The sequence below is a fragment of the Pempheris klunzingeri genome, chromosome 12 (genome assembly GCF_042242105.1).
Source record: "Pempheris klunzingeri isolate RE-2024b chromosome 12, fPemKlu1.hap1, whole genome shotgun sequence".
Classification (NCBI taxonomy): Eukaryota; Metazoa; Chordata; class Actinopteri; order Acropomatiformes; family Pempheridae; genus Pempheris; species Pempheris klunzingeri.
Window position 1 is genome coordinate 5450972 of NC_092023.1, and position 21600 is coordinate 5472571.

General features: G+C 43.3%; 1 protein-coding gene across 2 annotated transcripts; it reads left to right on the top strand.

Annotated features, from left to right (window-relative positions):
• The first annotated feature begins 2911 nt into the window (after nucleotides 1-2911).
• efemp1 (EGF containing fibulin extracellular matrix protein 1) lies at nucleotides 2912-20938 on the top strand. 2 transcript variants are annotated; one of them, XM_070841227.1, is made up of 11 exons: nucleotides 2912-2996; nucleotides 3610-3713; nucleotides 3893-3938; nucleotides 4139-4438; nucleotides 15060-15182; nucleotides 15355-15474; nucleotides 16544-16663; nucleotides 16858-16977; nucleotides 17875-18001; nucleotides 18087-18279; nucleotides 18973-20938. In XM_070841227.1, exons 2-11 carry the CDS (start codon nucleotides 3633-3635, stop codon nucleotides 19132-19134), a joined length of 1392 nt encoding a protein of 463 aa, XP_070697328.1. In that variant the 5' UTR covers nucleotides 2912-2996; nucleotides 3610-3632; the 3' UTR covers nucleotides 19135-20938. The 2 variants fall into 2 exon arrangements, with proteins under 2 accessions (XP_070697328.1, XP_070697327.1); XM_070841226.1 differs by having other exon boundaries at nucleotides 2925-3006.
• Nucleotides 20939-21600: the final 662 nt, after the last annotated feature.

Consider the following 21600-nt stretch of genomic DNA (forward strand, 5'->3'; position numbering starts at 1 on the left):
GGGAACGATTGTTGAGTTATAGACCTGAATAAGGGCCAACAGGTGCAGTCCACCTGGAAGAAAACGTGTTTGACACTTTATACTCTGCCTCTTTGATGCTGTGGAAGCCGCACACTCATCACACATAACCACTAGCACGCCGATCCCACAGCCACCCTGCCACTCTCCACTGTATGTACACAACATGTTACTCTTCAGATAATGTAATATTGGACACATCTGCATTTTCTTCTTCATTGCCACTACCAGTCCTCCGGTCTCTCCCCTGATCTTTCCCCACTCTTGCCCCTCCTCCACCTCTGATTTTCCTGTCTCATTCGCTTCTCCTTGTGTTCTGCTGTGTTTTGGTGAAATCTCAGCTGGCAACTGTGAGTCGTTCACTAGCTGCTCTCACAATGGCCTCTGGGATTATGCTAAACACAGCGCCTCGGCTGCTCTCCCCATCGACCGGCGTCAGCGACGCCCTTTGGAGCACACAGGAAAGAGATGGAGGGCTCTCAATGAAGATGTCACTGCAATTACACAAGTGCGTTTCACAGACACCCTCTCTGTCTGCTCTTCCTCCTCTCGCATCCCCCTTCCCCACTTTAAAAATTTCTTTTCGACAGTCTTTTGAAGTGCAGCCTCATCTCTTGCAGCTCTTTCATAATGCATGCCCATTTTGAATTTGCATGAATTCACTTTCCAGATGCTTCTGCTGCCATCTTGACTTACAATGATGTGTACTGTACAGTATTGGCTATTGTATTATCATAGGATGAAAAGAATAATAATGGCTTGTTCTCATAAGTTTGGGTTGTTTTTGCCTCACTCTCTCTCACCATTAGGAGATATTGCAGAAGTAACAAAATGTATCACAAGTTATTCAGCTTTTGTTGCCCCTGCTCTGATTTTGGGGTGAAGGAAGAGCTTTCTGATGTGGATGATACTGCATCAGGAACTGATTGGCTGATGCTCAGTAGCCAACAGTACCTGATGCATTGCCTTCAGCATCGAAAGAAACGTCACAAAGCGCTGGCTCCGTTTATACTCTGCAACATGTCCTTCACTTGTGTATAAGCCCTCAAAAGAGTCTCGGATTCACATTGTAGCACGTAAGACCGTTAAATAGTGATAATGAACAGATTGTCAGTAATATACTTGCCACATGGTCACCCCAGAGCGCCGCCTGTGTGTGTGTTAGTCACCATTGTTGGCTGGGGGATTAGGTAATAATGATGAGAGATGTTGTTAAACTCAAAGCAGTACTCATTTTAAGCTATGGTCAAATCTATCACTCTTAAATTTAAATGTATGTTCCTGCTATTTGCTGTGTTATGTCCCCCTCTTGTTCACTCAAGTCCAAATGGGACACTTGGGTCTTCATTTTTCTTGCAGGCAAACTTTAACTGCACAAATACTGTTTTAATGAATTTTGCACAGATGTCGGACTGTGCTGTATCAGGTAGACCAGTGCTTTTGTAACATCAGTGTGAGAAGGATCATCTGCTTTGGCTTCAGGAACATTCTGTGAAGTGAAGACTTTCTCACACCCAATGTCTTTGATTAATCAAGTGCTTTATCTCAATGCCTCTGCCTTTTTTGTGCATCTGTTGAATAGCTCGCCAAGTCAAATAAACTTTTACTGAAGAGTCAAGGCTTTGGTGCAGTTACTTTTTTGTCCAATCTGTATTTTTGCTTGCATATTCTACAGTATATTCCTATACCATATTCTTTATTGGTCAGTCATCCTGAGCAGATGCAAATATCTCTACAGTGTAAGACCAGAACTCAGCTTTTGAATTCCTGGCTTTAATGTGTTTAACCTGGTAAACTCTTACTGATTAAAACACTTGCATTAAAGATTAAACACTGGATTTGTGTCTTGGAAGAGAATAATCAGCTCCTTGCCAAGAAAAGTTTGAGTTTGACTGCATCCACAGCATATGGCACCATGCAGAATCTATTCAGCAATCCTCTGTCATCCACACCCTGTGATGAAAGGTCAGAAGGTCAGCATTAAGGGAGGCAGTGCCAAGTCCATCTATATCCACTCATATCAGCAAGCTGTTGGCACATAAACACGCGTACACACAAACACACAATTGCTTGCTGTCTCTTCACCCATGGGAAATCCAGGAAGCCATGCCAATTCCAGCAGATGTTCCTGAAGCGCAGGCATCTTGTAAACACCATGAAATGTATTAGAGGCTAATGTAGTGGTTGCTGACAGAGGTCTTCAACACATGATTTGATTTTACCACCTGCTGCACACACATACTGTAAACATACACAGGCACTGAGGTCCCTCACAGCATGGCAGAGTCTGCATGTTGCAGCCCCCAAAGTTATGGAGGCTCACTCACTCTTAAAATAACATTTAGGCCTGTCAAAATGTAACAGGGTATCTGTAGCTCTGTATTTTGACAGTATCACTCCAAACTCTGTGTGTTAAAAGAACACAGGTACAAAAAGGGCACACGTTTTATTGAAGCATTAGTGAATAATCAATAATGTGTTATTGCAACAATAAATTGTAGATTGTAAGTGTTAACTGCATGTGAGCCAAAGTGCAGAAACAATAGAAACCCTAATTGTGTTTACTTTGGTTTCTTAGACTGGAAATATTGTTTTGACTTTACCTGCGCAGTAAGAAGTAATAATACAATACTTCTGAGTTAATGTTCCTTTTATAGCTGTTTCCTATGATGATTAATTTTCTATCACCGGTCCTCAGTCTATAGAGGGAGCCACTGCAGCCTGTTGATGGTTTATTGCACCCCGGTGCGAGACAAATCCGAAGCTCAACCTGCCCGGTTCACCGCCCCCAGCATGTCATACTGTACGAGCCGCATGTTCATCACAAGTGCTGCCTGCACTCAGACAACCATCTAACATCCACCGCAGCGTTTGCAGAATAAACGACCAGCCTGCCACGCGCACACACTCGGATTTGCAACAAAAACACAAACCGGGATCGTTTTCTTCAGCGGGCCAGGAGAGTTGGAGATCCGCAGGTAATTGCAGGTATGTCGCCAAGGCGCCACTGGATGATAGTGCGTACAGCGCTCTGATCAGATAACGATGAAAACAACACACCGAAGAGCTGTTCAAGGAGTGTGAATATTGAACCAAGTGAGAGAAAAACTGCAGTAGCACATGTTTCTGGTGTTGTTCGCTTGTTTCAGGGAATTGTCCGCTAACAAGTGCCAGTTTTAAACAAGGCAGATGCAAGAAAGCGCACATAATGTGTGATTGGACAGCTTATCAAGTTGGACATGTTTTGTGCAAATACAGAATTTTAATCAACATGAGCTCTGCATGGCTGATTAACTCGTTCATTTTCCTGACACTGACTGACACACAAGGGCATGTTTACGCACGATCTTTACGCGTATTACGCACTAATCCTTTTGGAGAAAAACAGCAGAAAAACACTTCACTTAGTTGAAGTCGCAGATTTAGCTGGAGCCGTGCCAACATAAACATCACGCCAGCAGCGGGAGATGTTGGGACTCGTTAAGCAATGCCATCAATGATGTAATAACTGGTATTAAAACATGTAGGCTTGTCGAGTGAAAAATGATCCTGCACGCTCTAGCCATTGGGTTCCTCTGCATCTCGTTACAGTGCTGCTCCGACGTTTGGTCGACATGCTGGGGATCTGCGTGTGTCTTTGTGCTGTTTTCACACATGTCCTGTCTCAGGAGGCTGAGGAGCCGATCTCCTACACAGTAAGTGAGAGATTTTTTACCAGCAAGGCTTTAGTCTGTGTTGGCTGGACTGCACATCTGAGATACCCTTTACTGTAGCAGATGGAAGATGATTCATGGTTTTATTTATTGTATGTTGCTGCACGACAGGACACTGACATATGTATCATTGCATGGTAATCATTGTCTGTCCTTCACAGTGCACAGAAGGGTATGAGTATGACAGAGTCAGAGAGCAATGCAGAGGTGAGAAATAACAGATTGTCTTAAATGAGAGTTGGCTGTTGCACATTTATGCAGCTTTTCATGCTTAATGTGTCTAATTCTGTCTTTTTTAAAATCTATTTTCACCCAAGTGTTTTATAAGTTGTCATTTTAACCAATCAACCTAATTCCATTGCAGAAAATACCACATTTATTGTCTTTCTTTCTTTGTTCTCTGTCAGACATCGACGAGTGTTCCTTGTTAGAAGATGCCTGCAAAGGAGGGATGCAGTGTATCAACCACTTTGGTGGATACCTCTGCCTCCCCAAGAGCGCCGTCATCTATATCAGTCAGGAGGGCGAGCAGGTGGCACCGCCGCCGCCGCCGGACTCTGTCCCTCCCATCCCTCCTGTCCCTGTTGTCCCACCAAGCCAGCCTCAGCTCCCACGTGTGGTTTCGGGCGGTCAGAGGGTCCCTCAGTCCGGCCGGACCGTCCGCTGTGCAACTGGATTCACTGCAGATGAGCAGAACCTCTGCAGAGGTAAGATGACCTCCTCAGTCAGGCACACCTCCCCCTCTAGGTTCAGCTACAAGATGATACGAGGACCCATCAAAGTACCTTGAAAAACTAGCCTTTCATTTTCTTGCTGCATGGAGACGGCTCCTCTTATCTCAGCAAGTGGTGTTGACAAGCTCCTCAGGAGAGAAATTGGACTCTGACAGCAGGAGCAGAGGTGTAACCACAAAATATGGTCTAGATGTGCAAAAAGGGGACTCTTGCCATGAAAAGTTTTAGTTTTTTCCAAATTCCAGAATATTAAAGTTTTGTCTTTTGGCCTTCATGAGACAGATTACACCCTAAAATGTGGTTGCAGATTGGAATCCCACTGTACTCACTGCTGTGTACTGCAGAGCACTGCTACAATTAAATGTCGATATAGAGAAGTGTTTTTATCTCCTCAATATCAGTAGTTTGCTTTTGTTATACTTGGCCAGATGTACAGCTGCTGCATGGAGGAAAGGGTCTGAATGTGTCTCTTGCAGAGCTACGTAGGTATTTGATAATTACTTGCTAACGACTTTAGAGCCTCAATAAGCAGAGCTCCGAAGGTGAACTGTTCATCCATCTGTCTCACAGTCATCAACAGCTAAACCATGCGGAGCTGCCAGATGTGTTGCAAGCCTCTCGCTTTTTCTCACTGTGATGTCATGTTTTCTAGTCTTTTGGTCGCTCTCAGCATGATGTTTTTGGCCAGAGTTCAGCTTCTTCCTAAAATGTAGAGAATTGTTCTTGCTTCGGGTGTCGAGGTCCTCTGCTTTAGGGGCAAAGCAAGGAGATTTTATAGTAACGTGGGAAGCTCTGTGCTCACATATAGCCTTTCCACCTACAGTAGATGTTCCCTTGGCCTTGACTAGCTTGTGATTTTGGTGGCTGCGCAAGACTGTGTGGGTGTGATCCTGTGTTTGAGCAAGACTCTTTGATCTTTACAAATGGGGAGTGGTTTGAAGATTCATTCTTTGTCTCCCTAACACACACACACACTGGTTGGTGCTTTGTGCCAGATGTTCATAGCCGCACCTGAGAGAGCGAGAGGGAATCTCTGATATCACTCGTAACCTCTTATAGCTTTTAGTTTGTCATGTGTCGTGGTGAGAGTGGATATGTAGCGTTAGCTGTCTAAATGTAATGTAAGGCAAAGTGCATTACCGTGCAGCACATGTGTTCGGTGGTTAGGAACTCCTCTTGCCAATAGGCAGGGGCATGTGGTGAGTGGCTGTGTGGTGAGGCTTGCGGTCGCACAGCTCCAGTGAAAGTAACAAATTTGATTTTACACCTGGGGCAAAGATATGTGTGAGGTGCTTTATGTGTTTCTGTGAATTGGAACCCAATTAGGTTTTATTAGAGTGTAAAACATGGCACCATATCAGCTAAAGTAACCACATAAGCGAGCTGGCATGGGTATAATAGTTATTCATTCACTGGCGTGCCGTTTCAGTGTATGGGCTAAACAAAGATAGGCTGTTGCTGTCAGTGTTATTGCTTTGAAATGCCTGGAGCTTTAACTGGAAGGCGTCTCGTGCCGTTACATGGGCGTATATTTCTGGTAGAGTGATATAATCTTTGTTTACATCAGTCTCTGGTTTCTCTGTCATTACCTTCAACTTGCCACAATGAGCCAATTGTTCTTGGACACAGAATTGTCTTTACTTTTTTTTTTTATTCCACAGTGGCTGTTTTGCACAGCTACGTATCTTGCTAGCGAAGGAATTCCCATTAACTTTCATTGAAGGGGAAACCTCAATGTATCAAATAGCGCTTACATCAGGCTCCTTCCCTGCTAACTCACCACTCTGTGGAGGAAACCTAGAGTGCCGAGTCAGGTAGGGCAAAGGGGAAGATGAAAGGCTGACACTGACTGAATAACCACAGAAGTGCCGGAGCACTGACCGAGCCAGGTTGTACCAACGTCATGAGCTGTGCTGCTGCTGAGTTGTTTTGGTGACTTACTGCTGAGTGTGTGGCGAATAGTAGAGAGATCAGCTAAATGCTGTGGAAAAGATGAAGCCAATTTTCCAAAGCACAAGCTAAATTGTAAAAAAAAAAAGAAATCTGTTTCTAAAACAAAATTGCTTCTCTTACTATTCTTTATGCTGGTTAAGAGTGAAACAAACCACAAATTATATAATACATTTCACCCTGATGTTTTGCCTGTTAAATGTAGCTTTAATATTCAGTCCCATGTGGATAATTATTTGCAAATGGGCAATAAAGCCACTTGGCCCTGAGCGTGAACCGGAGCCTAAGTGTGTGTTGTTGCAGTGACACACAGGAAGCTGGCGCCGTGCTCCTGCCCGGCCACACAGAGAAACTATGAACCCTCACTGTATGTGTGACAGCTTAATGATGCCTCGCATTTCCATGACCTCCCCCACCCTCCAAACATATACACACATACTTACTGTGTTTACCGCCCGGAGATGCCTACAAGTGGCTTGTTGTAGTCCTGTGTATGCATATTAACTCTTATTTTCAGCAGAGGTGAGATCACTTCCTCCCAGAAATGAAGGTTGTCCATCAAAAGAACTTGAATCAGTCGTTAAATCTGATGAAAGGTGGAGAGCAGTTAATTTATGATTCTCATTTACAGTCGAACACTGTTTGAGAGTACACACTCTCATTTTAGAAATACCAACTTAACTGTACCCACAGTGACTTCAGCCATGAAATGCTGGCTAATGTCACATTGTACACTTTGTGGGTTCTGTTATTCTCCTCACAAGTGTTGAGTTTACATACTTTAGCTGCTGCCTATTTATTTTTCATCTCAAAATTAGATACTCATGTGCTGCAGTATTGGACATGAAAGGACATGCCACTCCTGTTTACCTGTCTGGTTTTCCTGAGGTCATGTAGGCCACATTACCACCTACATGCCTGACTAATTTCAGCTACGTCTGGATGCTACTCACCTGCAGTGGCTGGAAATCTTTTTCCTAAATATGTTCTATTAAGGCCGTTAAGCTCCCTGTGACAGAGAACTTGTGTACTTTTCCGAACAAGGCCGAGCGCATGCAATAACATTTTTCCATGCAGATGCAATGCACTTGGGAGGAATATCTCTGGAATGTCAGCAGTGGTTGTTTTTTCCGTTTGCTCCCATCTTTTGTGATGGTAAGAATTACTCACCACCTTGACAGATAAGCATCGGATCGATCTGCGAGCAGCAGGAATGCAGGGAGCAGAACAAGCACAGAGAGCCCAGTGGCTGCAAAAGCACAACGTGACGCCGCTTCATGATTTGACCTTTGCGGCTTATACTTTGCAGCTCCGCTTGTTGTTGTCTCATCCTGACGTCTGCACTTGAAGTAACAAGCACCGGGCACAGACAATGTGATACACGGAAAGCTGTTAGAGTTTTTCAGGAAATTCTTTCAGATGTTATCCGGTTAGTGTTTGTTTCCCTCAAACATCCATCAGAGATAAGCGACATAGATTTTGAAAATGTTGCACAAACACTGAGGTGAATGTGATACAGTATACAGGATGTTAAATTAAAACATTCAACAATTTTGCTCCTCAACAGGAGGAAGTGGGCTCAAATGAAAACTGACCCACTTTGTTAAGAGTTATTCAAAGAAAAAGACACCTGTGACACACCTTTGTGCTTGTTGAACCCTCCTATTACCAGCTCAGCTCTTGTCTCCCACCTGTGCTCACACTGGTGATTTGCACTGTCCTGCATGAGTACGTCTTCGCTATGAAATCGTCCTACCGCCCTATGATCTTATTGTCCAGCTCACTGCACCTGTTACACTGCTATAACAACTACTGTTGCATCATTGAAGTGTAGGTGCTTTCTGGGGATGGAGGGTGTCGGTCGGTCTGTCTGCAGCAGGGCTGTAGACTGTAGTTAATAGATGACTCATTATTTTGTCACTTTGATCTATTAGCACCTTTCTGAGTTCATATTAAAATAATTATCAGGACCATATGCAATATCTGTGCAATTTAAAGTTCATTAACAGGATTGAGGTGAACTAGAGCTCAACAGATCGATTGGCCAGCCAGTATTATTATTATTATTATTATATATCAGCATCTGCACATACAAGTACAGTACAGATACTGCACGTATGCCAAAGATACTTTATATTCGCATTCATTCTAAAAAGGGTTGCCATTACATACTTTGTTCACCAGAGAGCACTGACAAGTTAATTTTTAACTGTAAAATATCCTGCTCAGTAGCTTGGTCACAGTTCTTTAATAACCAAGTTTCGGAGCTCCTTATCTTTATGTTTTGTGTTTATGCTAAAAAAAAAAAAAAAAGAAAAAAGGCATATTGCACGATAAGACATTACCATTAACGGACTGTTAAACTAGGTACTGGTGTCAGTATCTGCCTCAAACATGCATTATTAATCACGTTTTAAGGGCAGTACTGGTGGATCAACATTGCTAAGATTTCTGGCTTCCAAAACTCGCTTTCCATTTGTAAACTGTGCCAGAAAACCTGTTGATGTTGCAACTCCTCGGTTGCTGATAAAGAAGTTTCAAAATCTTTAATGCTCTTTCAATTGTTGGATGTATTCTGACATCAGCATCTCTGTGGCAATATGGTTTTAATCTCCAAATCCAAGAAAGCAAGAAATCAGGGGTTAAACGGCAACATCGCGTTACACGAGGAATCAGCCCTGCTGTGTTTTAATGGGCAGACCATGGTGACAGTATTTCATCAGCTTCCTAACGCTCCAGAGAAGACTGGAGAATCTTTCAGGCTCTGTGAATATGATCCAGCCGTCCTGCAGTCAGCCCCTCTTTTGGCCTGAGCTGTGCTGCTGTATTGATGCTGTTATTGCTTGCGGTTTGCCGCTGGCTCCTCTCTGCCGTCACATCAACAATGGCAGAGAGGAGCAAGGGGGAAGCAGCTTTGCCGTGCCGTCCTCGGTGTAAGTGCTTTATGTTGTTGTTATTATTCTCCCTGAGGTCGGTGCCTGTCCAACAGCCAGCTGCTTCCTCCTCTGATGTGCTTACATTTGTTGCTCTTTCCATTTACCTCATGATGGAAAGGGACACAGGGCTGCTATAAATCACTGCTGCGCTCTGTTGGGTGACACTCACATGCGATTACAGGGTCTGCGTTTCTCACACTGTTTCTCCTTTTCTTGACTCGTATTGTCACACTTTTATTTTGACTACATTTTAATTGTCCGTGTTTACAGGTTTCATTCCTTCCATGCCACAAGTTTGCTTTCAAGGCGTTAAATGGCCACAGCCTGACCACTGACATGTCAGGTGAGCAGAGCGATTGATCTTCTACACATTGAATAGCAGGAGAGCTGCTCCACACTTCTTTTTTCAAGCCTAACAGGAAGGATTATTATTATTCGGGAATGTAGCTGGCACACTGGACGGATTTTCAAGAATGTCAAGACTCTGCCCGACCTTTAGAAGAGTGTGGAACAAACTCACAAATCAGTTAGTAAGTGTCAGCGTGACTAAAACTCCTGTTCCTCCTGAACAATGAGAGCGATGAGAGGGGAATCTTGGGAGTGGTGCGAATAGCAAGAGCATGGAAATATTTCATGCCCTAATACGGATGGAAATACACAGAATATAAGGTTAGAGTTTCTCGAATCCTTTGATTTCTTATCTGCTTTGTGTTTGGACTTGCTTTGAAAGGGAAACACTACCACTCCCATTTGTCCTGAGGACGTGTTCAGTGATAGCTGCATTTCACACTGCAATGCAGAGAGAATTATACACAAATGAAACATTGTGCATTGCAGCGTTTGCCAGGAGGGGTGATATTGAGGTGTTTGAGGTTAAGCAAAACCAAACGCTCAGGCGGTGGTGTATGACATGCTAATAAATTTGGGGTTGTGAAATTTTATGGGCTATTAACATCGCACATCTTGCCCCCTGCTTTCCCAAAGATTGAATTATCCAATAATCAGAGGGAAACAGAGATGCTGTCCAACAGCAGGATGGCTCCAACTGTTCTTTGGAACAGCTCCTGCTTTCCATTGCAGTGGTTCAGTGAAAACAAGACTAAATGCTCTCAAGTGATAATTACAACAAGCCCTATCATGTCAGTATCAATCTGGAGCAAATAACACATTGTTCTGAATTCAGGCCAAACATTTTTTAGTCACCGTTTTGGACACACGCTTTATTTTTTTTTTCACCCATGTGCACGTGCACCAAACATGCATCTCGTCGCAGTGTATCAATCCATTCTGTAAAACATCATAAGCTCTGCAAAAAAAAAGGCCATTTAATGATTGAGCACCTCAAACAGGACCTCTGCACACATATTCGCTCGTCCGTACACACACACACACACACACACATGCATTCTTTGAGCTGCCGCCATCCCCTTTACTCCCCCAACTCCCACAAGACATTTAGAATTAATCTCCCTGAAAAGCAAGGAGTTTTAAACTCTGACATCACATATGCACACACGGCCGTAAATCTAACTTCAAATCTTAAAAGCCCTTTTTTGTTTAAAAAAAAAAAAAAAAAAAAAGCCTCCGCCCTTTCTCCTCATTCTTTCCTTCCACATCTTCCACTCTTCTGCCGGACAGCCTTATCTTTCCCTGTGATGTTACAGCAGGCTAGCTCTTCGAGGAAACGTGAAAGCTGTGTTAAATAAAATTCAGGAAAAAAAAAGAAAAAAAAAAAAAGCTGACCTCAGAGAACAGAGTCACTTCTCCCCACACGCAACACATCATCACATTTGATGGCTTGTTGCAGTAAAATCTGTTTTCCTGGGTAAACTAGACAGACTGTGCTGCATGTGGTAAGCTGTGGAGGCTTTATGGGACCTCAGAGCCAGCCAGTGTGGGATACCCTCCCATCCCACCCACACACACACTTGTACACATGCACACACAAACTTTTTGAAACTTTGTGTTGGCAGCCTCTTAAAGGTTTAGTGACAAAGTAGCAGTTACCACAAGATATTCCCGTGAATGAACCTTTGGATTGCATTCAGCACATGTGCTTTTATTTAGAGCTCTCCAAGCTTTTTTTTTTGAAGGGAGTGAGGATGACTCTTACTTTTCCGTAACCAGAACTTCTTAAGAAGCATCACTGCATTGTTCCCATTTAAACAATTTACAGTTAGCCATGTGCAGTGACTTCTTTCTCAGTTGATGGTTTCTAAACTGATCTAGACAGATGTCTGCCCTGCACCAGCAACACCTTGTTTTATGATCCACGTAGTTTCCCAGGTAGACAAAACCTCTCGGCCCGAGAGTGCCGTAAATGTTGTCGGACTCATGCCAAGTATTTTAAAATCAGTCCAAGTGCACCTGATGTAATTCTGGTTGGCAACAATGGCCCAATACAGAATATGCGAGTCTGTGCTGAGGTCTTGAAGCCATATGTGGACCAGTTCTGGCTCAGATTTTGTCCTGAATTCATTCTGAATTAAAGTCAAGTGCGCCAACTGCAGTCTGTCAAACTATCTGGCACTAATCCTGTCCAAGGACATATTTTATATAAATATAACATTCGTTATATTCGCTCACATTCGTGGATTGTCCACTTTTTCAATCAGCCACAGTAGCACAGAAGTCAAACAGAAAATGAAACAAAAACAACCTCAACATTCCCATTAAGACCCCTTTATTAACTGGCTGATTGCTGCTTATCCACATCAGCGCCGTGGCCTTAGGAATGGAAATGCCGGCGGTTCATGAGTGTCAGTTTGATCGATCGCTATGAAATCTCTTGACCTAAAAAGCTAAAATCTTTGGATGAACTTTTGGAACTCTGGTGATCACCAGACTTTTTATTGCCACCGTCAGGTTAAAATTCAAATTTGTCCAGTATTTTGGTTTATTACCAGACGCCTGCATAAATGATGACATTCCCTTGAACTTGTGCGTAGTGCTAATCAGCAGATGTTGAGGCCAAGATGCTAAATTAAACTGGTAAACCTTGTAAACACCACTCTTGCTAAACATCACCATGCTTGTCATAGTTAGCACACAGGACTTAAGTTTATCAGGAGTGTCAGACTTGTGTTGTCTGAATCTACTGCCAGAGGGCAGGGCATTTCCAGTCTCAATGAATCACCAAATACCTCCAGTAAGTAGGTGTGGTGGTGATTCACAGGGATTTGATCCCAGCTTCTGACGGTTCTCCTGTCCAACTATTTGTTGACATTCGTTCAAATTTTTCATTTCTACTGGATATATACAAGATTTCACTTCCAATTTCTCTCTAACAAGTATCACCCTGTTAATTCTTAAATGGTTACCTGGTGGTTTACCTTGTCTCTACCTGCCTGTCAAACTACTGCAACACTGCGGCCTCTGCATTGTTGTCTTCTGTTGTCAATCTGCATCTTCCTGCATGTTCAAACTACAGCGTAGCATAGTGTTCAGAATGAAAATGTCGGTGACCTGCCAGGTAATATTCATCTGAACACGATGATCTTTGGCTGTGTTATGCTATGGTGCAACCTGACAAACCTACTCAAATCTCTCCATGAGGAAATCTATCATCCACATACAGACTGCGTAGATGCCTTCACCTAAGAGGCTGAATCTGGATGTCGCCAACGACAACAAAGACCTTTCAATGCACCAAGGCTTTTTAACATGTCATGAAGCCTTTGGGCTGTTGCAAGTGGGTCAGTATCCCATCGTGTGATACTGCTGGAATCCAAGCATGCGGCTTCTCACTGACACTTGGTGCCGGTCGCGGGTGCACTTTCCCAGATGCCTTTCAAGTCACATCAGAGTGCAGATTTTCTAGAACAACACTGCTTTTATCTTTGTCCTTTACTAAGCGGGTCAGTGAGCAACAACCCTTGTCTGTGCATTCCTTCCTTTATGCAGTTCGCACCTGTTGTCTCTCAGGTGCACCTTTTGATAAGCCCGGCTTTTGTCCCTAATGTAGTGAGTCCATCTTATCACTGTGCCCCCACAGAGTTGAGCACATTTCAGCCCTCTTCTCTTTCCTTCTTTTAAGGAGTGAAGACAACTTAGCTTCTGTCCACCTTTTGTTTCATTTGCTCTTTCGTAGCAAATCAAGCCAATTTCTCACCAGCACCGGTCCCACTGGATGGTGGAGGCTGTGGGACTGGCATATAAGACATTTGAGGCACTCAGGGAAGGGCGTGAAACTACATCACGTGAATCATTTCCAGGGGAACATCAGTTCAACATATCTGTGCAGCAGCAAGGTGAACTTTTCTGCACTCATTTAAAGTAATTTATCAATTTCACATGGTTGATCCTAGTGCGTTCTCCATCATTAGGGGCTTCATTAAGCTTGTTTCAGGTGCATTGATTGCATCTAAACCTTTGCAGCACAGTCAGCAAGGCAGGACAGAATACAGATTTAGGTTTTCCAGTCATCTTCCAGTCATGTTCTTCTGACTATTGTTTGGCTGCACATATGTCAAATCACAATGCAGTTATAATAACCCCTCCTTTCCTGTGTGTGCGTGTGGTATTGAGGATAACTGCCTGTCATGCTGTTAAACTGATGCCCACTGGCTGTCTCCATATGATGGGTTGTGTCAGACCACCCAAGAGGACTGCTGGTGGGCCCACAGGGATGGGAGCACACATCATATGGGTGTATTTGTAGTGTACGTGTGAGAGAGAGAGAAAAAGATAGAAGCTCAGGGAAAAGGGTGGTGAGGGGGTTATGGTGAGAAAAGCCTTTTTGAGGAGGCTCTGGCTCAGAGCAAACCAAAATTGAGAACGTGGATCAACATAAAAAGGAGAATCTTTCCATTGCTGTGTCGAAGGTTTCAGCGCAAGCTGGAACATTTTTAAATAGCTCTTCTGAAAATGTAACTAATATTTTGGAGGTTTAATCAATTATTAAACCACTGGCACAAAGACACAACCTCACCTTAACATCACCTTGTGGCCTCAACACTCAACACTGCTGATTATACAGTTCACTTTCATTCTAGACAAAACTGGCAACTTTTCAGTCAGTCGGTGATAACTTTCCCGAGTTTTTTACAGCATAGATATTTTTCACTGCGTTAAAGTAGTAATAATTAATTTGGGAAGTGTAGCACCTCACTGGTAGGCGCTTTGTGGTTTTAAGCTTCTTATACTAACATCAAACTAACAGCTTAACATGTGATGGTACTTATTAATGATGGTGTGAGAGAAAGTGAATGTGTCTGGATTTGTGTGCTTTTAGGTTGATGGATGTCTGTTGAGGAGTGCGAGGTGTTATGGTAGAAAGCACATGACTTATCAGTTGAGCTTTCTCTCTCTCTCTTTCACACACACACACACACACACACACACACACACACACACACACACACACACACACACACACACTCACACACTTCCCCCTTCAAAAAGCTGTCCTGTTACTAGAAGATATGATCTGTGTTTTCCCCCTCACCTGGAGCTGCTGAATAAAAGCGCTCTTTATTTAATCGCCTGCTCCCTGTGTGAACATGTGTGTTTATGCCCATGTGTGTGATGTGATGTCAGTGATCACAGATTTTTACCGTCTGTGGAAAACAGTTCACACGTCACAGATCACAGAGTTCATACAGTCCAGACATGTTGCTTGTGCTTTGTCTGCCATGTGTTCCTGCATACAGCAGGCATTAACTTGGCGTGGCTTCCTCTCAGTGTGTGTTTCTGTGTGTTTGCTGCAGACATAGATGAATGTGCGACAGGCAGACACACTTGTGGCCCTGAGCAGATGTGCCTCAACACCAGAGGCTCCTACACCTGCCAGTGTCCTCCAGGCTATCAGAAGAACGGAGACCACTGCATAGGTGAGTCACCGTCATTCACAGAGGCAAAACACACTCCTCTCACTTTATCACATGATTAAAACAGGCGGCAAGCTTTTGAAAAGGTCACTGTATCATCTTTTATCAACCGGTTTTAAGACTTTAAGCAGCGTACCACCGGGAATCTCCTGTACTTGTGTGTGTTTTCCTGCAGACAGAGACGAGTGTGCCCTGACCCACTACTGCATGCACAGATGTGTGAACACTCAGGGATCATACTACTGTGAGTGCAACGTGGGTCACAAGTTGGCCAGCAACAACCACAGCTGTGTTGGTAAGTCACTGAAATGTGTCAGTGTGTGTTTGTGTGTGCAAGATGTAATTATAAAAAAAAACATTTTGCTTCTGTGCTTTGTTACTCAGTGGCAGCTTGTCAGACATTTTGCGTCAGTGTGGATATCCACATCATCAGCTCAGTTGCCAGACTGGCTTTTGATAGATCTGGGCACCTGCTGTTACTTGCAAGCTCAATGCACATGAGAAGAGTTTATAATAATGATCATAACTAGCTTTATTTATAATGCCCTTTCTAGAGACGGTGATTACAGAGAGCCTTACTGACCGTACATGCAGGTAGAACAAAAAGTAAGGAAAGTATTATTCATGATAAAACATAATAAAAGTAAACAAAAGAGTACTAACAAGTGAAACTAACAAAAATGAATGAATACAAAGTATTTGTTAAAGAAAGTTATAATGAGTTAGCTCAAGTTTAGCTCTCCAAACACTTTTTCTCTCATTCCTCAGTTTTCTCAGGATTCAGATATCTTAAGAGAGGGTTTAAACAAAGCAGATGATGCACGAGCTGTTGTGTTTCTCTGCCTGGAGGCTCAGAGCTATCATGAGGTTGACCATGTAACCTGAACCCACGCAGCAAATCCTCAGCTGAAATCAAAGGAAGTTATTGAAAATGTTCCGCTGTGATAGAGAGCTGTTTATCTCTGCAACATATTTAGAAATCCATCAAAACCCATGACTGGCTCCTGCTGAAACATGTATTTGTGTTTGTTTGTGCAGAAAGTACACAAATGTTATTTGTGTATACGTGTTTTTTCTTAAGCTGAAGTACAACTTCTGTACAGATATACAAATAAATGAGCCAATTAAATTATATTCATAGTTACTGCTCTTTCTTTAAGTATATTTCCAGGTTTATTATATCTTGGGTCTCACTTACATACTCACCCTGAGAACTCGGCTGTCACAGCGACGTTGGGATAAGAAACAAGCGAACAGATGATCAAAGAAACAAAACCAGAATTTTTTAAACCAGTTAAATTTGAAAGGACACGTGAATTATCCTTGTTATACTCATGTATGGAAAACATCTGCTTTTGCTCCAGATGTCAATGAATGTGATGTGCAGAGTCCCTGTCAGCACCACTGCTACAACCTGATTGGCTCCTTCCTCTGTCAGTGTGACCAGGGCTACGAGCTGGCACAAGACACGGTCTCCTGCCAAGGTGGACGCACACACTCACACACACACACACACAAACACACACATGCATATGCACACACAGATATAAAGTGCCAGATAAATGCATGCTTTAAAACACTAAACTTATACTCATTATTATCATTACTCGCTATACTTATATTTATAAAACAAATTTTCGACTGTATCTTTATGTGTATCTGTGCATTTTCCGTACAGACATCGATGAGTGCAGCTTCTCCAGCTACATGTGTCAGTACCAGTGTGTTAACAGCCCAGGAAGTTACTCCTGTGAGTGTCCAGAGGGATATCAGCTACAAGGAAACAGGTTGTGTCAAGGTACTGCAGTCCTCCTTTATCCTCTCCCTTTTCCTTTTCATAAATCTAAAAATACATTTTTGAATCCCGTCTTAGTTTGTTTATTTATCTATCTTGCCCTCCTCTCTGTTTTCACACACAACAAAGTTCCCAAGCGAGCCCTCCTCTCCCTCCCTTCCTCCTCTTCCTCAACTCTTTGAAGATAGCAGTTAAAAAGGAACTTGATCATCACTGCTATCGCTATTCTACATCATCTGGCTCGCTATTCTCCATCCCAAGCAGGATTTAAAGTGACTCTCAACCAGTACTGTCATGGAAAGAATGCAGAGGTTAGGCAACACAAACACAGCAACTTTGTGTTGCCCTGCTAAGCCACCTCTGTGAATTTATATGCATGATGTTGGTTTCTTGAAGTGGATTTATTTGAAGCTCCGGCGCTCGCTCAAAGGGTGAGCTGTTATTTTTTCCTCTCCCCCTCGGTCAGGTGCAGGCTTTATAGGGAGAGTCATGAATCCGGCCAGTTGTGTCAGAGGCACCTTTTGGTGATGAATCCAGGTTGCTATGCCAGAAATAGCCCTGTGGTTTGGGGCACGTTTGATGGGGTTATTTTCACGGCGGTGCAGGGAGAGAGCTGCAGTTAGGCCTGTGTTGAGTTGCACTGGGGGCTTCCCTTGACTACAGATCTGCAGGCTTCCCTCTTGTTTTTCCTTGCATCTCCACAGCTGCTGCAACCCTGAAACAGTTTTCCCAGAGTGTAAACGTCCTGAACTTTGACTGTGCTTTCACAGCTCTGTTTCATGAAGCATGAAGAGTTTTGGCGTGTTTTGGAATCGAGGGATACTAGTATTGTCATCCAGCTATTTTTGACTATTCAATACTTTTCTCTCTCTCTCTCCCTGTCACTCTGCCAATCACCAGATATAAATGAGTGTGAGACGGGGACCCATAACTGCCAAGATGATGAAATGTGCTGGAACTATTATGGAGGCTTCCGCTGTTATCCCAGAAACCCCTGCGAGGCTCCTTACTCCAAAACTTCTGAAAGGTCAGTAAACATGATCCACTTTTGTTTCACTATCATCAGTGCAGCCAGTTTCTCTGAGGTAGTCTTAATTGTTGTGTGTTTGCAGTCGCTGTATCTGCCGGTCTCAGGCTGAGTGCCAGGGTCTCCCCCCATCGATTGTCTACAAATACATGAGCATCCAGGCGGACCGGACTGTGCCAGCGGACATCTTCCAGATTCAGGCGACCAACATCTACGCCAACACACATAACACCTTCAGGATCAAAGCTGGGAACGAGGCAGGAGAATTTTTCCTGCGGGTGAGTCAATGGGAAAAGCTTGTGGAAGGTCTAATAGGTGATAGAGCATCTAATGCAGTTCAGGCTAAATCCATAAAGCTGGAGCTGGCACGATTCCCCAACTTGGTATTTTATCAAAAATGGCACCTGTAATAGTACAGTTATGCTGCACCCCTCAAAATTTGCAGATATTATTCGCAGAGAGAGTCTGCAGCCACGCTAGCGGCTCCTTTAGGCCTCACTTAGGCACGAGTGTATGCTGATGCTAAACGCTGACGTCAGCATGCTCACAATGACTAAACGCTGACACGATGATGTTAAGCAGATATAATGTTTACAGTTTTAACCATCTTACTTAAGCTTGTTATCATGCTAACATTTGATAATTAGCAGTAAACATGAATTACAGCCAAGGCTGATGGGAATGTCGTTAGTTTGTCATTGTAACTCATCTTTAGGGGAACATGAATGTCTGTATCAACTTAATCGCAATCTATCCAATAGTTCCACATTTCATCTCAAGCCAAAAGATGGTGATGCCAGCAGATGAAAAATCAGATGGATTCATCCTTTGGACGCCATGATTGTCTGTACAAAATGTCATGGCAAATAAGTCTAATCCAATGTATTTTACCAAAGCTGCATCAGAACTGACATGTGATAAATCTGGATTCACATGCTTACATAGTGGTGATTGATGACATTTTCTTGCAGCGTTCCAGCAATGTGAGCGCCATGCTGGTGCTAACCAAGCCTCTGTCGGGCCCCAGGGAGTATGTGGTGGACCTGGAGATGGTCACTCACCATCTGACCATGAACTACCGCTCCAGCTCACTGCTGCGCCTCACCGTCATCGTCGGGCCCTACGCCTTCTGAGCACCGCAGTTCCCAAGAGCCCCCATAAGTCTGTTTCAGCAAACATAGCAGTGTAACACAGCAGATGCCTGTATCAGCATAACGTACCGTACATTTTCATACAATACATGCATACAACATATAACATAGGCTGTCCCAGACTCATCCAGCAGCACAGCAGTTCCAATAAGCTTGCTCATCGACAGACCAGCTCATGCTGCGATGTGACCACTGGGCGTCTTTTTCTCTCAAGGTGCCGGGAAGCGTTATGATGAAGCCTTTTAGTGTCCTGAGGAATCAAGCACTGTGTTTCAACCACAGCACTTAACAGTAAACCAATTACTAACTTTGACTAAATGCGCCTGAAGTGGACATAAGAAAGATGCTGGATTCGGCATGTTCACTCGTAGTGGTTGTTTGCTACTTAAATACTAAAAACAATTGGGGTTCAACAGTGGAGTGGCACTAAGGAAGAGAGGCCTAGTGGACACACATCCTAACTGTGATGAATTTTTGACGCAGCTACATTTATCACTTTGCTCAGACCAGAGCTTACAATAACCTGTGTGTGCATCAGTGAAGCACTCTGCTAGAGGAAAGACAGAAATCATATTTTCTTTATAAATGTAGATGATAAATATCCAAAATGAGCAGCTTTTGATACAAAGATAATTTACAAACCCTGTAAATCACAGCTTCTGTTGATAAATGTTGTAGGGGTTAGTACTGCTGCGCCACACTGTTTGTGCAAGTTTCTGTATAGTTTTACTCATGAGTAATAATTTCCAAAGAAGTCCAGAACAGTTCAGAAGTGTAAAGGGAGGGAATTAGCCTGTGAGTTCAGAGAGTACTAAACTTTGTATGACAACAGGCTTGATGTTCGCAGACTTCACTCACAGGAGTTAAGTCATGTACATACCAAGGTAACAAATCCGTGTGCATGCGTGTGTGTGGACGTTTCTGTGTGTGAGTGAGTGTGTGTGTGTGTGTGTGTGTGTGTGTGTGTGTGCGCGCCTGGCTTTGTCTATGCATGCAAGTAAGTGAAAGTGTGAAACACAGAGGGAGAGAAAGGGAAAGAGTGAGAAAGAGCTTGTTCTCTGCCCCAGGTTCGGTGGATGTGGTTTAGCTGTTAATGCGTTTCTGTGATGCCATCCTCACAGCCCTCGGTCACAGAGGCAATAAGAGAGATTTTTGAACTCGCACAGGAAATGACGGCTTTCACAACACACCTTGGCCAATTGAACGCTCGTTGGTGTCGCGCTGATCCTCCAGAGGAACAGCTGGGCTTTCTAATGTCGGTCCCAGTAAAGAAGTCACACTGGCACCAGGCTGGCTTGCGTGATAAACATAATTACAGCGCTTTGCCCTGTAGCTGCTTCATGTGCGACACAGGGGATTATTAAAGTGTTAATACAATGCCACCACACTTTTTGGCAGAATGAGAAATCTTTCACTACCTGCTTTGCCTTTCATGGCTCCACGTGTCTGCTCTGGCTTATTGCTGAAACACTGTACACTGTAGACACACAGCACTGAAAACCACACTGAAAACCAACATGTGTGGAAACTTATCCATCTTTGCCTAAAAGTCTTTTTTACGTGGTTTCAGCAGCGATCATGCCATAGTGCCTTAGAGGTATAAACACCAAAAATGTAACACTAATCATATCATTCATGCTGTCAAGACTGTTAACTTCCTTCATTGAAATGCCTTAATGTTTTTTCCCTTCTATTTAAAATATATTTTGTCATATGTATCTTATATTAATTGTACTCTAAAGAGCAAAAGTTATATTGTTGAATAAAATATGATGGATAAATGGGATCAAGTTGTTGTATCTTTTTATTATCAGTATTATTATTGTTCGACAGAGGAACAACAACAACAACAGAGCTGATCATGGGAAAAGCTGCTCTGCACCACAGTGAGCAAGCTCTGACTTCACTTACAGTATAATGGAAAATGCAGCAGTTGTGCGAAACGCTCCGTTGCTCCTCTCATGCTTTTGGGAAAACGTGAGGATGATTTCATGTGAATATAACAATGATAAATGCAGTGAACATGATGCCCTAGGCATCATATCTATCTTATATAAAGAGATCCAGAGGGGATATAGTAATATAGCATGTTGAGTCAATGTGTGCTGAGGGACAAATGTGCAGCCTGCACACACGCACACACACACACACACACACACACACACACACACACACACACACGTAATATATTTACATCTGAAATAGGTTGGGAGGAGTTTTATGGTAAGTTGTTACTCAATCATTCTGCTGTCTAGGGCTTTATTCAGAGCAGTGTTGGGACGTGTAAGATGATACATGATGTGTCACTGTTCCCCCTAACCCCATCTTCGGCTCCCCGCGCACTGGAGCGCTGTGTTTTTGCTGTCCGTGCATGATTCAACCCCCAGGAGAAAACATTGCTCACCCACTTTTTCTGTGACTCAACCATGTGCTGAACTTCATAAGAGG